A 19,139-nucleotide genomic window follows, 5' to 3' on the forward strand; every position below is an offset into this window, starting at 1 on the left:
CAATCATACCACAACTCTTGTCTCATTGGCAATCATACCACAACTCTTGTCTCATTGGCAATCATACCACAACTCTTGTCTCATTGGCAATCATACCACAACTCTTGTCTCATTGGCAATCACACCACAACTCGTGTCTCATTGGCAATCATACCACAACTCTTGTCTCATTGGCAATCATACCACAACTCTTGTCTCATTGGCAATCACACCACAACTCGTGTCTCATTGGCAATCACACCACAACTCTTGTCTCATTGGCAATCATACCACAACTCTTGTCTCATTGGCAATCATACCACAACTCTTGTTTCATTGGCAATCATACCACAACTCTTTATTTTAATTTCATAAAAGTACTAAACCTGTTGAAATAGAAACAAATCCCAATTTCAAAATAGAAAAATCTCGTATTCTATTAATCGAAGAATCTTAATGAGACAAAAGTATTTTTTATGAACCTAACATTTTATGTGATGGCAGTTTAAAAAAAAAGTAATAACTGACAACTGTTCAACAAAATTTGAAAGTATCCATAACATACACAGGTTTTTTTTATCAGTTCTGGATGAAAATAAAGATGGTCGTTTCTGATGCACAAAAACAATAAAGTGTAAAAAAAAAAAAGATGTGGCAATATTGCCAATGAAACAACTCTCCCCAAGAGATAGATGACACCGAAATTATTAACTATATGTCACCGTACGACCTTTTACAATGAGTAAAGCCCATACCGCATAGTCAGCTTTAAAAGGCATTAACTTTAAACAGAAGTATCTTTATGCCACAGATATTTATTTTTTCTTTCTTTTTATATGTTTGTCGTTGTGGACGTGTATGTTAAAGCTGCCACTGGACGTTAAACAACAATCAGCAATCTTGTATGTTTGCCGATATGCAATGTCGCAATGTCGAGCCGGCAACTTTAAACACTGAATAGTTTCTTACATAGTGCGAGTACGCCAAATTATACCAAAATAAATATGTCTTTTATTTGAAGTCTTTAAACGTCATATTGTCTAAGTTTATAGTTGTCTTTTTGACATCTCCTCTTTTTTTTATTTGAAATTGTATTTCATTTTGTCATGATAGATCAAATTTATTCTTTCGGTATATGTCTCCTTTTATTTATTTAAACTGAGTTTATTGTGTCATGATAGATCAAATTATTCTTTCAGTATATGTTTACTTGTATTTGTTAATATGTCTATGTGTTTTTGATTGAGTTAAGCCATCTTAAATTTATTGATATTTTATAGTGTCTTTCTACGTTGTAATGTTATACTGCTATTTCGGTTTAGAATGAAGATTGGCGCCTGTCAAAACGTTAATCCGCTGCATTTGGATGAACCAGTCTTAAGTCAGGAACCTGTTGTTCAGGTAAGAACGTTAGTTTCCCTGTTTGAATTGTTATACACTAGTCATTTTGGAGCCCTTTATAGCTTGTTGCTTGGTATGAGTCAATACTACGTGTTAAAGAGGTACTTTGACCTATTATTTGTTTTTTACTTTTTACACATTGTGACTTTGATGGAGAGTTTTCTCAATGGCATTCATACCACATCTTCTTATTTCTATTGTATAAGCACCCCTTCTCAATTTAAGTAAAAATAGCATGGGACCAATCAACAATCAGACTCTTCGCCGTTTTGGCGTGTTTTAACATTCAACACCATACATTTTACTTACTTGAAGACATTACATAAATAAAAATAAAGACGCACACTGACTCTGATGTTAAATTATCTTTTATTTCATGTTTTACAAAACAAAAACAGTTCTTCAATATATGTATATAAGTATCATGGGAAATTAATTCAATTTGAGGTAAACATTATTTGGCAGAAATGTGATTATATTGAAATATAAACTATATGATTTTATAAATATATTCACTATAAGCTAATACAGAACTAGATTAAGATATAATGGCTAGCCTAATACATTAAGCAAATTTGCAAACCTAGGGAAGGAAACAATTTCCGACAATTGAACTATCGTACTTTCCTAACTTATTAGATGACTTTTATACAATTATAACTGTTCTATTATCGATCACTGATGATAATAAATATCGAAAAAAATGCTGCAAGAATTAAGTCTACAATTGGGTTTACAAGTCTGATTTCACTGTGTAAACTCTGTAATCTAGCTTCAACGTCTAATTACAGGTCGGGCTTGCGTTGAGGTTTCTGCAGAATGATCTACGACGTCTGATGACAAATGTGTAGGTCAGTTCTGGGTAGGTACCTACTCGGCAGGGATAGCTCATCTCACGTCGTACTGCACACTGACTAACGATTTCATACTCGTCATGTTCATAGTAGATGGACATATCGATGGATGGTCTAGTTAGGACAGATGGGAAATGAATGTCCAACATGACTTTGTCGTACGACCATGACAGGAATTTGAAGTTGCATTCCCAAACTGAGCCAGACTTTTCCTCACAGTTTGTGGACTTGATTTCACTCTGTGGACAATACGTTACGTCTCCGTTTTTCATGATTATAGCCTTGGCCTCGAAATCGTGATCAATTTCCCTACAAGGATAACAAACATGCTTAACCGAATGATACACACGAACTGAGTGATACTGACACACTGAGTAATACTTCAGCAATGTCAGCAATGTGTCAATAAAACATACAAAAAAACTGCTAGTATTAGATATTTGGATTAAAACAATCATATTTTAGCCTTTCACGCCGATCCAACGTCAAGCAATTATTTTGACTGGTTTGAAAGTTTCGGACTTTAGTCTTGCACCAATTTTCCCGAACTAGTCTACATATATATTTTTTAGGGACCAGCTGATGGGCGCCTCCGTGCGTGTGATTTTCTCGCTGTGTTGAAGACCAATTGGTAGTCTTTGGCTGTTTTCTACTTTGACATACTCCCCATTTCAATACTTAATTCTATCAATCAAAAGGTCAGTACACATGGAAATTTCTCTTACATCAAATTTATGTGAAATATGTTCATCTGAGTGTCACGTGAACGTTAAATTTAATTAAAATCATGAAAAATAACAATTTCATTTTTCGTAGATTTCAATTGAAATACTACTGACAACGAACTAGCTAAAAAAGAAAAAAGACCAACAGACATATACATGTACTCAAAACACAACATAGAAAACTTAAAACTGAGCAACACGAACTCCCTCTTAAACTGGCGGTGATATCAGATGCCCCGGAAGGGTCAGCAGATCATGCTACACACGTAGATCAGGAATAGTATTATATAATGATGCTTACTGTCCTATCAAAACAAAATCTGGTACTTAACAACTAATACTTACTGTCCTAACATAACAATATCTGGTAACCAGATAACAGATGAAGGTAAACTAATTCTTGGTTGTCCCCTTGGCCATGATAGTCTTGCATCATTCCAGGAAACACACTGCATGGCTTTAAATTCAAGTGTCTTTGGGTTCTATTAATGAGATAAATTCCAAAATCTATAAATACAATGTTTATGAAGGAATTTTATGGTGAATTGTTTGAAGAAGGAAGTTTTGTTGAAATCATAGTTTTCCTATGATACCATCCTTAACATTCAAAATAGTTTGTTGCATTGCTGATAGCCATTATTTGGTTAAAAGCTCAAAGATGATGTTTCTCTTAAAAAATACAGTTGAATACTGATGTTTAATGATCACTAACAGTTGCATAATGCATATAATCTACAAACAGACGACCATACTGATTAATCTCATCTGATATATTGCGATTCTCGATCTTACAGAGAAAATTTGAGTCAAGTACTATATATACTTACAAAGTACTATATATACTTACAAAGACGATGGTTTCTTTTGGAATGAGAGAGTGTGTAACGTTGTTAACAGGATCGATGGGTCTGACAAGTCTGTTGTATCCATTGAGAACAGTCGTAATAATATCATACTCTGTTGCAGATCTTTCTAATAAAACAAAAGATAAAAGATATATTCCATGTTAAAAGTTATAACTATTTCACGTTTTTGGTTTTCATTTTTTAAAATAGTTTTAAAATGGTTCTAACTATAATTGTAATGGCTGTGACCTAGATTCTTTATAGTATCGTTTAAAGTTCATGAAACAAAATGTATACTAAGTACTAGAAATCAATATACAATCATATTCATTATAAATATAAATAAATGACTTTTTTTTTTTTAATATCGACGAAAAGCGGTAACTTCGTCACTACGATTAATATAAATATAACTTCGTCACTGTCAACATGATCAACATCAAAAGTAACTTCTTCTTCAAGTATTGAGTATTCATTACTGAGTGTAACTACTATATCAAAAAAGAAGTCACTAGCAATAACAAAGATAACTTCGTCACTATCAATAACAAAGATAACTTCGTCACTAACAATAACAAAAATAACTTCGTCACTATCAATAACAAAGATAACTTCGTCAATAACAATAACAAAAAATAACTTCGGCACTATCAATAAGATAGCTTCGTCAATACCAACAATAAAGATAACTTCGTCACTACCAATAACGAAGATAACTTTGTCACTACCAATAACAAAGATAAATTCTTCACTAACAATAACAAAGATAACTTCGTCACTACCAATAATAAAGATATCTTCGTCACTAGAAATAACAAAGATAACTTCGGCACTATCAAAACGAACAGAAGAAATTTTAAGGCAAAAAAAAAAAACAACGGGTATAAATGAATATTATGCACAAAGCAAAACAACTTCATATTGAACATTTCTCCAGGCCTAAACTAAATAGACAAAAACAACATATAATATTCCTATGGAGACACCTGGTAGCTACATACCTATTGGAGACAACTGGATGTTGTTGGTTCTAACGGTTGCGCTACCATCAGTAGCTTCACATACATAGGTACCAGCATCACTCATAACGACACCTGATATGGTCAATGATGGACTAGAGGTAGTACTTCCAGAGTATCTACCAATAACAGTCAGTTGCTGAGTACTTTTGTACCATCTGATTTGAGTGGGATTGCCGTTGGTTACTACACATGCCAGTGTAATAGTCTCTGTCTCATCGGGATTATAGAACGTACGAGGAGCTGTCACCGACAATGGAGCTAAAATATAATATTTAATTTAGTAAGTGTAAATGCGCAAAAAAAAATATAAAGCTAAGTGTATGCGTGTTCTAAAGATTATTTGACCCCAATTCATATTTCGGTTTCTTGTTATTTTTCTATCGATCAAATGGGCTATTGAAAATCTATGCATGCGTGGTAAAGTTTATATTCGCTTTGGAGATCAAGTATGTCGCCAATTTATTAATATTCCAATGGAATAAGCGGGATCCCAAACCCCCCTTACCTTGGACAGTGTACTGGTATTAAGCTAACGTCTGTTTCCCATGTATACTTACATTGTTACGTGCAATGTTATATTGTATCTCATGTATCAAGCACACAATGAAACAGCTTTCATGTTATATTGTGTGTCATGTATCAAGGACCCAATGGTACTGCTTTCATGTTATATTGTGTGTCATGTATCAAGCACACAATGAAACAGCTTTCATGTTATATTGTGTGTCATGTATCAAGGACCCAAATGTACTGCTTTCATGTTATATTGTGTGTCATGTATCAAGCACACAATGAAACAGCTTTCATGTTATATTGTATGTTATGTATCAAGGACACAATGAAACAGCTTTCATGTTATATTGTGTGTCATGTATCAAGCACACAATGAAACAGCTTTCATGTTATATTGTGTGTCATGTATCAAGGACCCAAATGTACTGCTTTCATGTTATATTGTGTGTCATGTATCAAGCACACAATGAAACAGCTTTCATGTTATATTGTATGTTATGTATCAAGGACACAATGAAACAGCTTTCATGTTATATTGTGTGTCATGTATCAAGCACACAATGAAACAGCTTTCATGTTATATTGTATGTTATGTATCAAGGACCCAATGGTACTGCTTTCATGTTATATTGTGTGTCATGTATCAAGCACACAATGAAACAGCTTTCATGTTATATTGTATGTTATGTATCAAGCACACAATGAAACAGCTTTCATGTTATATTGTGTGTCATGTATCAAGGACCCAAATGTACTGCTTTCATGTTATATTGTGTGTCATGTATCAAGCACACAATGAAACAGCTTTCATGTTATATTGTATGTTATGTATCAAGGACCCAATGGTACTGCTTTCATGTTATATTGTGTGTCATGTATCAAGGACCCAATGGTACTGCTTTCATGCTATATTGTATGTTATGTATCAAGCACACAATGATACTGCTTTCATGCTATATTGTGTGTCATGTATCAAGCACACAATGGTACAGCTTCCATGTTATATTGTGTGTCATGTATCAAGGACCCAAATGTAGTGCTTTCATGTTATATTGTGTGTCATGTATCAAGCACACAATGGTACAGCTTCCATGTTATATTGTGTGTCATGTATCAAGCACACAATGAAACAGCTTTCATGCTATATTGTATGTTATGTATCAAGGACCCAATGGTACAGCTTCCATGTTATATTGTGTGTCATGTATCAAGCACACAATGAAACAGCTTTCATGCTATATTGTATGTTATGTATCAAGGACCCAATGGTACTGCTTTCATGTTATATTGTAGGTCATGTATCAAGAACACAATGGTACAGCTTTCTAAGATATGCTGACTAATTTGCGTTAAATGGAAAATGTACTAGTCTGATGATACTTACATCTGACGCTCAATGGTAAGCTGACTGTTTGTGGTGTGCTGCTTGTTTCTGCATGTAGAACATCACAGTAAAGTATCTGTCCATCATCAGCTGTTGTAGGTGGAAACCTGAGAGTACCGACTACAGTATAGGATTGACTACTGGTTACAAATTGTGTAGTTGTTGTGAACTGACTACTGGAGAACTGGGTGTTTCCCTTTCTCATTGTCATTGTCTGTATCGGGTAGCCTCCTTCTGAAGTACAGGTCCATGTTGTTGATGTTCCTGGAACCACTGATGTTGGTCCAGTCAAACGCGGTGGCGTTGGGGATCCTTAAAACAGAATAATATACGTGTAGCCTGACTCTATTCAACTCCATTGTTTGAGTTTATAACGAATATTATACCAGCAATTTTAGTTTCCAATAGCTGTAATTTGGAAGATTCTGATATACATGTACTTAGTAAATAGTATACGTAACCTTATTATCATTGATTCAAACATGGACTTCAGTATGGTGTTAACAAAATTCAAATGTAGTTGATCGTGCAATATATTTGCTGCTATAACAAAAAGCTGTTGAAATGCAAAATCCTTTTTATAGAAAACGTTAATGATCATTACATTTATTTTTGTTGGAAATGATTGTTGAATTACCATCTAACTGGTGGAAATTAAATATTTATACTTACTGTAGACTTCGACGAATTTAGTTCTGGACAATGGATTTTGTAAAACACCATTTTCAGATTGACATTCGTAAACTGCCAGATGTTCAGCATCAGAAGCGGTGAATGAATACGTGTTTGTTACTGTATTTCCAGAAGTTATTGAGGTGGAATCGATTACTACGCTGTCTCTTAACCAATTGACAGTTGGTGTAGGAGCTCCGCCGGTTACTGTACAGGTTAGAGTGACAGAGTCACCCTTGACAATAACCTGTGGTCCAGTGATTACCGGTGCACCAGGAGGCACTGCAATAGAACAAATACATTGTAGCAGTCGTTTTCGATTATTTATTTTTAATTTTGTTTTTATTTATCTTATTAGTCTATTTTGTTATGTTTGGGGGTTAACTTTTTTAAGGGGAAGAGCGAACGGGGATGCTAAAACAGAATTGATGGAATGAACTATTGGTCTCATTTATCCAGTGTAGACTTCTTATGCACCTGCATTGAGATGAAAAGCGATAATTCAATCATACCCATACCAAAACAAGATAGTTTGCAGTTATTTATTTGCGCTTTATAGGTGTGTTGCGTCACAAAACACAATGATGTTTGTGTCCACATCACTTGTTAAACTTAGTTTTGGCTACATGCTGCGGACGCTACATTCTGCACGCGGTGTAGCTCTTTTAATTTATTGTGCGGAATATGCCCATAATGGGTCCTATATTGGAAATAAAATGTATCTGATCTTATCTTATAAAAGAGCCAGTAAAATATTCACAGCATTCGGGTTGGATTGATCAGGTATAAATGTAACAACACTAACCGATAAGTTTTACATTGTAGAAACTATCTAAGGGGATAATGTATTACCTTGAGATATCACTGGAACAATTAGCAAGGCAATGAGAATGTAGTTAACAGCCATGACCCTGCAAATATACAAAATAAAACATTAATAAATTGTTAAAATTAAATAACGTTCATTGCCTCTGTAACTCACTAAAGGATTAACATTTAGTCGCTAGTTTGTAGTTTGACAAAAGACTAAATGTTTCTTTGTGTCCTGTATTATATTAGTTAAAACATATTTATTAATAGTGGATTGGGAAACAAGACTTTAGTTATTGCAACTTATATCAATCGCTTTACACTTTGCGGGTGCGAGTGCTGCCTCGTAGCGACATTAACCTGCTCTTTCTCGAAATCTACAAACGTAGCAAATCAGGATTATCAATTACTTTGAGCTTTCTTTCAGTAACTGCGAGCATCTATGTTTCCTGCACTTGTATTTTCATTATCTATTATATATCAGCAATACAGAGATAATTGGTTTCACTGAATGTTTTATCTGTATGGTCTGGAAGTAGCCTTTAATTTTTTTATATACATAAGGCCGTTAGTTTTCTCGTTTGAATTGTTTTACATTGTCTTATCGGACTTTGCTCATTGTTGAAGGCCGTACGGTGACCTATAGTTTTTAATGTATGTGTCATTTTGGTCTCTTGTGGACAGTTGTCTCATTGGCAATCATACCACATCTTCTTTTTTTTATATTTTGTCAGGAATCTTGTCAAAAGTTGTCTTTATTTATATTTTAATGTTTATTGGGGTTTAAAGTACATTTACTCACTCAATGTGTAGTCTCGGGGCGAAGTAAAGTTTGACATTTGTATTTTGTTGATATCCGTATGTTAGAAGTAACTTTTAAATTCTTTGGAATTGAAAACTGAAATCTTCCAATCTCTTTTTTAAAAGCAAAAAAAAAAAAGAGAAAGAAAGAAAAGTTCTATTAAAGACAATCATGTAACGATTCAAATGGTCTTATTGGTGTACTCATATATACGCATGCCTCTGTGTATATTAGCTTTAATTTCCATTCTATAATTAAGTATAGTTCTAAAACAATGATTTTCAACTCTTTTGTTTTGCATCTGGTAACTATGGCTTCCTCGGAACTCTTCTAGCCTCTACTTAACAAACATAAAAATAAGTTGATTTATGAGTGAATGCAAATGCGACATCTATACACCAGAGACCAAATGACTTAGATGTAAACAAAGATGTTTTCCAAATTTGGTCTGTTTAGAGGCTAATGATAAACTCATCATATATATAACCGGATTAAAATCATTTAAGGGTATTTAAGTAAGGAAGTGGAGGTATTGAGGTATTATATAATACTTCCATGGTTAGACTGTCCTTCTTTATTATATTCAGTAACAATTTTAATTGGCATGTGTGTCATTTTAAATGATCATATTCTCCTATATATTTTCTGCCTAATTAGCACATTTAAATACCATGGCCTCGAGTCAAACTGTTTTATTCTCACACCTATGTTTACTTTAGAAAGTTCATTTGTACAAACTATTGATCCCCAGTGGACTACCAAAGTATGGCGCTGGGGTCGAAGTCGTTTCTTCAATGTCAAAGCGTGAAATTTTGAATAAGAGCTCTCAAGTGAAAGTTTAAATAAGCATTAACAATAATAAACTGGGTATTAATCATTTGTAACAGTATTATTGTGTACTAGGACGTTAAACAATCCTGCTAAGCGTCTCGGTCTAGTACTATTTTATTTATACCATAACTTTAACGCCAAAAAAACCCTGAAGCCCATAACAAAACATTTTGAAAGACTCACTTACTGTACATTATTACAACTACAAAGAATTTGCAATACAGTTATTATATTTGTAAGCCTCAAATCTATGTCCGGCCTCAAATCTATGTCCTTTCCGCAAATCTATGTCCTTTTTAATATTGCGTCGTAGACGTTACAAATCCATGTCCTTTATTGTCTCAAATCTATGTCCTGTATTGTCTCGCATCTATGTCCTTTATTTACTCAAATCTATGGCAATTTTTGGCTCAAATCTATGTCCTTTCATCGACGTAAAACATAACAAAACGTCATCAAGTAAACAATGAAAAGTTAACAATTACAGGTGTAAGTACAGCCTTCAAGACGGAGAATTCACTCACAACGAACAAACATTGTACAAGTGGTTTTTATGACAAAAGCAAGGTTAACATACACATGGTTTAAAATTGCTTTATGTTTTGTCTTTAAAACTGGAGGGAAATCTGTTATGAATAGTGGACTGATGGAATATTTTCAAAAACGTCAACTAGAGATTTATCCTCTTGAAATGTTTTCTGACAATTATCAGGATATTTTTACTCCTACTATAGTGGAATATTTACAATTCAAAACAAGTCCAGCCATGAAAAAAGCGACTGCAGTATTGACATCTAGTTTCTGGAGAGAAGAGATATGCAAAAACATAAAGAATGATTCTTCTCGGGGAAATATTCGATATTAAAGACATTATTACAAGTTTTACATTTGAACTAAATAGATATCAGCTAAGACCAAACAATTGAAACATGTTCTTTTGTGATTCACAAATATTTCAATTAAAAATATAAAAAACGTTTTATTTTTAGCAATTTAGAATGATTTTTTTGATACTAGTATTCAAGAAAAACATAGATAAAGTGGTATAAATGTCAATGAAACAGCAATATGAACAAATTCAAAGACAAAACGAAGTAAGTTGAAGTTGCAAACAAATATTCATTCGTTACTGTCTTTTTTTAGTAAAATAGATATGGTTTTGTGGTTTCATTCTTAAAGACGGCATACAATAATAACACACGCATGTAAAGATTTTAACCACACACATGAAAAAAGACTTAATAAAACAAAAAGCATATAAGACCGTACTTGAAACAATATCATAAATACCAGCTAAATAATTTAGCCGGATTTTCTTAAACGTATACTATACTTCGGCTCTTGCACATACATGGAGAACACATACCAACTTAATATTGAATTATGGGAAATTACTTAATAATATAAAAAACCTATAAGGCCGAACTTATTAGACGGGCATAAATTTGCACATGGCGAAACAAATTGGAAAAAAATTAAAACATAACACAGATTTGATACCCTATCTTTTTTTTATAACGGACACATATTCGCGAATGACGTCGCGATTGAAAATCGGACACAGATTTGAGACCGAATCATTTTTTACAGACATAGATTAGCGATTGACGTCACGATGGGGCATAGATTTGAAAAACGGACACAGATTTGAGGTCGTACACAGATCTGAGGTTTACATATTTATTATATTTATAGGACATATTTGCCACTGGACGTTATTCACCAATCGCCATCATCGCCCATTTGGGAATGTTTTAGTTTGTTCTATATGCTCGTTTGCAGTTATATATCCGACTTCAAAGAGCATACTATTTTCAATACTGACACAAATTACAAAAGGGATATAGGTTGTATATACATGTATATATATTCTTCTATATAAATATAAATGTATCCTAAACATAGTGTGGAAATGTGATTCTAACTGAAGGACTTTAATAAAACAAATTGCATTGTACGCTTATCTTGAGTGTAAAGCCACAAAGCAATGTTCCATCCAATTTTTCTGCAGGTTCATGACAGGCACATACATAATGTGGCTGTGTTAAATATGTTTAGCTTGAAGTAAGAACTTTAATTGAATAGTGTCCATCACAGAATGGAGTAGTTGTTCATATACTAGTTCATGTCAATAGTCCCTTACAAAACTTATACGGTACGGTGATATGTATTACATAAGATATATTTTGAATAATGATTCAAACATAATATAGTGTCATAATCACCCAGTGCTTAGACAAGTTTGTTTCATACATAGGCACAAAAGAACGCATTCTATTATAAATGTTTACATAACTATGAGACGGCCTTAACATTATTTGCCGACTTCAACTTATAAAAAAAGTTGAAGTGTTATTTTATTTTTCACATGTCTTTTAACGCTTCAGTAGTATTATAAGAGTATAAATGTATTGGAAAAACTGGTATATCTACCTCTATGACATTGATTACAAAAAGTATATATTTTGTCATATGTACGCTTTGATATGCATATGTATAGTGTTTAACATGCGCATTCTATGAACGAACATTATCGGTACTGCCAAAGTAGCACTTTCGTAATTTAACCTATTTCTGGTTATTTTCATTACGAATTATTTATATTTCTAAGTTATAATCAGGTTATGTAGTACGTGTGTAGTGTACAGTCAATGGATTTAAAGTTAATGATTTAAATATAAAACCATTGTGGTAAATTAAATGTTTAAGAAAACATGGCATAAAATTAAGGAACCGCCCATCTATGATCTTTTGTTCGGCCATATTGTTTTTTAACATAAATTGTTTCATTCTACATTTCTTGAAGAAAAAAAACAATTTGTTTTCGAGGGAAAATGAAGAAAATAATTGAAAATAGTTGAAAATTTGTTCAAAATAAAAAAAAAAACATTGATTAAGAAATATACTAGTATTCAGATCTTGTTTAAAGTTAGATAAAAAAAAAATGTCTGTCCCGATAGACAGAAAAAAACACCCCCCACCAACCTGAATGAACAGTGGCACATTAAGGTTTGTAAAGGAACATCAGAAGTTGCATACAATATATGATAGTATGGGTAATGAAATGGCATGGCACTATACTTATATATATATTTTAATAGGGTGTGTAGCATCTTATTTGATCTTTTTTTCGCTGTTTTTTTTTTTTCATTGCAAATTTATAAACTGCATTGTGTCCCTTTTTAATATTTTTTTTACCTTTGCATTTCGATCCTGTAATACAATTTTCGTTTTTCCAAGTCTTTCACGAAAAAAATAAGATACAACTTTGTAAATTTTATACGCTTTTTTTTTTTGCATTTACCTTCACCAGGCTCAAAGCCACATATTAGAAAGTCAAAGATGTATAAGTACCGAAACATGTAAATAGCAGTATGAGCAAAAGGACCCAAAATACTTGCCATAATGAATTAATCAATAAAATTAGTAGCGGATGTTTTTTTTCATATTTTAGTGGTGGTTTTTTTTTATTATTAAAAATAAAAATTGTTTATTCGATTAAACAAACATTATTATCATGAGAAATTGTTTTATTCTTTTTTTCTCGAAAACAAAATTTTTGTTTAGTAGTGAAGTGAAAAATATTTTTATTTCCATGTAAGTCAGTGGGAAAATCAATACATTGTGCTAAATAAAGTTCTTAAAATCCCATTTATCCTCACTGTAGATGAATGGTCGGTGCGAAAAACAATCATGCAAATTTGACTTGCACATCGCCTTTTACTTGGCTATCATTACGACAGCAACAATAGTATCTGTGACACAGTGTTACAGGTTGCAATTTAGAACAATATTATAATTGCTTTCGGTATTGTGTACTGCAGATTGGTGTCTACGTTTCAAAATATCATTGCAATACAATCGATTAGTTGACCAGTTGTACCTGCAGTATGATCGATTGGTCGTAAAAGGGCGTGACTGTATTGATATATAAAACTGTAACACTTACCTTTTAGTCCTGACCTGTTGACTCGAAATACTTTGATGTTCTGTGTTTGCTTACCTTATATTTTCTTTTTATGTTAGCGTGTAAAATGAAACCGGTTTGTCTTCTTTTGTGGAATAATACGTTTTATGTAATAATCCGAACCAGATTAATGTCATTATGACTCCCACGATAGTATTAAATCGTATTAAAAATATTTTGTCACAAGCTATTTAATTAAAATTTAGGAACATACTGGCGGATCGGCTGGAGCGCAAATCATCCAGTTAGTTAGTTCAGATTCGAGTTAGATTTGAAGTGATATTTCATTTTTGGGTTCGACTTGCGTTTCGATTAAGAGTTCGAGTTATACTTCATTTCGTTTTAGATGAAAACAACAAGAATATGTTTGACAATATACCAAATTTTTATTGAAATTCTGAAATTGGAAAACAGATAGAGAAATCTTAATACACAACATAGTAAAGGATACAAAAGTTCTAGAAAATAGTGTTTATAATACACATCTCTACTTATCAATTCGTTTTCATAGAAATTTATTAAGCCACATGTTCATGCACATCCGTAGACAAGAGTTAGTTTTTCTCTTTTGTCATCACTTAATATGTGTCAGTGGCGGATCCAGAACTTTTTATAAGGGGGTTGGGCCCTAACTGACCTAAAAAGGTGGCTCCAGGTATGCTTCAGCGATTCCCTATATATTCAACCAAATTTTTCCCACAAAAGGGGGGTGAGCCATCCCTCTCCAACCCCTACCCAACACCACTAACACCTCCGCTGGATCCGCCTATGTGTGTTCAATTTGATTACATTGACCGTACTTTGACCAATAATGTTTTACTTTTACGAATTGTGACTTGAATGGAGAGTTGTCTAATTGACCCTCATACCACATCTTCTTATATATCTATTTCAAAAAATAACAGTTATTCCAATGATATTGTAAAATGCAAGTCACATTTATTGATTTGATTGTTGATAAATATATCAAGCATGGTCATGACGAGAACAAACTAACAATACATACAATAAAGCCATCCGGTTGCAACAGATTCTGAACACTTGAATACATATGTTAAATGTCATATCGTGTTTATACTTGTATGTATGTGGTGAGAATATAATAAACTATTGAACTTCAACTTGAACTATATTTATTATGCAATGGCTATATTTGGTCATCAAACTACAAATTAGAGTGGTCATAATTCGATTTGTATTCATCATTGTGAGTTTTAAAAGACAAAAGAAATCAATATTGGTCTTTGGTCTCAATCAATATTTATTTTTAGTCTTTTCAAATATGATATCGACATATACACTAAAGGCTATAACTGTACAATTGTATCCCCCTTTAAGGTAGTTCAGGGGTATAGAAAAAAAATGACAGAATTATCTTATATTTTGCCAAAATTAAGTTTTTCTATTCTTTTTAAAAAAAAAAATGATAAAAAGTATGGGTCACCGTGCTATTTTTCAAGTTACGAGTCGTTCAAAATTGCCAAACTTTCCTTAGATTGTTCATGAAAAACGTATCTTATACAGGAGTATTAGCCTGGCTCCTTTTCTGCGTGTTGCTAGTGATGGCCAGCCAAGTGTTTGTAGGATGTTGGTAACAGTTCCTGGTTCCCGAAATTCGGGCAGCTCTTCGTTGTACCATCTCGAGATGGTTAATGTGACACTTTTTATATGGGTCACACACTGCAGATACATACTCAAGGTGCGGTCGAAGTAATGTTTTGCGTGCGCTCTCTTTTATATCTGGTAAACACTTATTTAAGTTCCCTCTTAAAAATCCAAGTGCTCTGTTAGCTTTTGATATATGGTGGTCCAAATAAATGTCCTCTGATAGTTCTAAAACCGAGGTATGGGTAGTGCTGAACAGTTTTCGGGTAATGCTTAATCATATGGTAGTTGTGAACAACTGGGTTGCGTTTTCTGGTCACCCTAAGGATGAAACATTTTGCTGGATGGAATGTCATCTGCAAGCGTCTTGCCCATTCTACGAGTTGCGTCAGGTCTTGTTGTAGCTGCAGGCATGTCTCCGAGTTGTAGACGGTTCTATACAAGAGAAAGTCGTCAGCAAACGGTCGTAGACTAGTACATGGCGATAAAGACTCGCCTGTGTCGTTGTTGTACAGCAGGCATCATAGGGTTCCAAGGACTGTCCCCTGGGGGTATACCGGAACGTACTGTTTTCTACTCGCTCCTTTCACCATCCAAACAAACTCGTTGATTGCGTATTGTAAGCCATGTGCTTATCCAGCCGAGAACATCTCCGCGGATACTGTAGTGGTTTCTTTTCTGTGTCGAGTGCCTTTGACAAATATAAGGCAAGTATATCTACTTGTTATCTCATATCTAAACATCGTGCGACTGATTCTATGGTGTTCACCAGTTGAGTTTGAAAGGAGCGATGTTGTCTGAAACCGTGTTGGTAGTCCACTAGAATGCTGTGTTGTCCCAAGTGGTACATTACAATGCGGTAGATGATTTGTTCCATTGTTTTACAGCATATATAGAGGTGATATAGTTGACTACTTGTGTACGATCACCTTTCTTGTAGATAGCTGTGATTTTTGCTAGCTTCCAGCTGTCTGATGGTACTGTCTCAGTTGCCAATGTCTGGGTACCGGTAAATATGTTTGTCAGAAGTGGTGATATTTGGTCCGCTGGCTCTTTTAGAATTCGAGTTGGTATCATGTCTGACCCTATGGCTTTTGATGTGTCCAGCATTCTGAGAAGATTGTTTACGCCATTAATTTCTGTTACCTTATGCGACTATATATCAATGTGTACATGCACATGATAGTTTATCTAATCAATTATAAAGGTGTCGCAAGTTTCCGATTTTGATATAGAATGTTAAGTTTGATAAAACTGCTAAATGCAAATCTCACAAACATGGTGCAATTTAAACGTTTTATCAAGTAAATGTTGAATACATGTTTAAACCTTTTGCGAAACAATAATAAATTACTACACGACGTTGAATTACTACCTGCCTTTAAATGTCCCCTTCTACTCAGAATAACACGATATTATACAAAATAAGTTATTCTCTTTCTGTACCGTTCTTTTCACCAAATGTTTCGAGTTCGTTTCTCTGGAACTAATAATCACTAAACAATTCGTTGACAAAACCAGTCACAAATCGCATTCTTTTAATAGAGATGGCAGCTGCAACCCTTTTTTCTGTGTTTTATTGTAACTGTTCATCTGTAAAATTTGTCGAAATAGTAGCCCATAAAGTTATCAGTAATCCAAAGTTGAAATAAAAATAAAGACACGTTAAATGCACACACAAACCTAGATAAACGATCTTTATTAGTTTGTAAAGTTTAAATGATGACATTGGAAGAAAAAAAATGTTTAAAAATTATGTGCTTCTACAAATAGTAAGCATGCAAAAATCAAACGACCTATACTATATTGTCAAATTGTCTTTACACAAGTTAGTTGTAATCATTTCACTAGAAAAAATAAATGGATGCAAGGATATGACCTTATACAAATAATGTATGCTTAAATAATGTATACTAGTTCAGCAAAAAAAAAAAGAACAATATATAAAAAGAACATGTGGTATGATTGCCAATGAGACAACTCTCCACAATAGTTGTTAATTTCTGTGTCATTTTGGTCCCTTGTGGACAGTTGTCTCATAAGAAATCATACCACATCTTCTTTTTTTATATAATCAATAATTAATTTTTGCCAAAATGTTGCGTTTGCGTCGCTTCTACAGGGAAAACGAAGTAGGTGACCATATTTTTTTTAACACCATCTAATTTGTCAGACAAAGATGAATGCTAATGAGACAACTGTCCACAAGGGACCAAAATGAAAGCAGATAAAACTGTGCATCTTATAAGCGGCATGACTTTATCAGATGACAATACCAATACTAAAATAAGGCATACGCATAGTTATATACTTTAATTCAGTCACGGACCCGCGATATCACAGGTGTGTTCTAGTATATATATGCTACTGTGATATTGTTTAGTGCACAAAAAGCATAATTTACTATTTTATAAACAAACTAATGGATGTGGACCATGTGGTAAACATTGTGCATTATGCTCACATATAAATGAAACCAAGGTATTTTGTGACAACACCGGCAAAGAATATACCATTCAGGGACAAATAAATTGTAAAACCGTAGGCGTGGTATATGCAATTAATTGTACAAAATGTGAAAAAGTTATATATGTAGGACAAACGGGTGATACACTATATCAACGAATGCTATTGAACTTTTCAAAAATACGAACACAGAAAACAGAAGATCCAGTAGCCAACCATTTCATTCAGAACAATCATTCAATGACAAATTTAAAAGTTACCGCCATAGAAAGAGTATTTGGGACAGAAACTTACAGAAAAACCAAAGAAGCCTTTTGGATAAAAAAATTAAAAACTTTAGAACCTGAAGGACTCAACACAATGTATGAACGATAACAAAAATATTTATATTAAAAAAGCGAAAAACGCGGCAAATGAACGTCATAGAAGTTATTATAACGTAATGTATCCAAGCAATGTAATTGTTGTTTCAATGTTGTAATTTATTCCAATGAAGAAGGCCGTAATGGCCGAAACGTATGGGAATTTGTGTTATAGTTTTTATTATACAATCATTCAGGGACTTTACATATATATATATATATATATACAACTCGTCTAAACATCAACCCAACAATGTTAGATCTGTAAATTTGCTTTCGCAAATTTTTGGTTCTTCCCTCGCCGGGATTCGAACCCATGCTACTGTGATATCGTGACACCAAATCGCCTGCACTGCAGCCGTCCCGCTAGACCACACGACCACTTGGGCTCTAAAAAAAAAGAGCTTTCGCTGGCCGTGTGTTACTTTTCCTCGTCAGTTTTAATCTAGCGGCGTACTAAAGTACATGATATATAAGGCATGAAGATGTTATTGTTACAGATCAGCTAAATTATCTATAATAAAGGATCCTACAAATTAATGCAAGATACAGTCACAGAAAATAATTATATTTATAAGTACGTCTGAGCCAGTGACAACTCTACAACAGATTTATCCATCGGATCACCAGCAGTGATGGTGATACATGGCTGTGTACATTATGATATACAACTCGTCATTATATATATATATATATATATATATATTTATCATATGTTTAGTGGTAAATACAGTAGTTTTGCATATGTGATAAATAGCCTGCTGTTTAATCCATATCGCGCAACTTTGATGCGCACCCTTTATCGCATACCCTTTATCACACCCCTACCCTTTATCGCATACCCTTTATCACACCCCTACCCTTTATCACACCCCTACTTTTTTTTTTTTTTTTTTTTTTT

General features: G+C 33.5%; 1 protein-coding gene across 2 annotated transcripts; it reads right to left on the reverse strand.

The window, feature by feature from the left end:
* Positions 1-1,732: 1,732 nt before the first annotated feature.
* Positions 1,733-13,928, reverse strand: LOC139511285 (uncharacterized). Of its 2 annotated transcripts, none has more exons than XM_071297901.1 (8): positions 13,842-13,928; positions 8,248-8,306; positions 7,396-7,677; positions 6,724-7,035; positions 4,806-5,084; positions 3,807-3,931; positions 3,305-3,441; positions 1,733-2,543 (listed from the first exon to the last, which is right to left on the reverse strand). In XM_071297901.1, exons 2-8 carry the CDS (start codon positions 8,300-8,302, stop codon positions 2,162-2,164), a joined length of 1,572 nt encoding a protein of 523 aa, XP_071154002.1. In that variant the 5' UTR covers positions 8,303-8,306; positions 13,842-13,928; the 3' UTR covers positions 1,733-2,161. The 2 variants fall into 2 exon arrangements, with proteins under 2 accessions (XP_071154002.1, XP_071154001.1); XM_071297900.1 differs by having other exon boundaries at positions 13,788-13,858.
* Positions 13,929-19,139: the final 5,211 nt, after the last annotated feature.

The sequence above is a fragment of the Mytilus edulis genome, chromosome 2, assembly GCF_963676685.1.
Source record: "Mytilus edulis chromosome 2, xbMytEdul2.2, whole genome shotgun sequence".
In the NCBI taxonomy this organism is placed as follows: domain Eukaryota; kingdom Metazoa; phylum Mollusca; class Bivalvia; order Mytilida; family Mytilidae; genus Mytilus; species Mytilus edulis.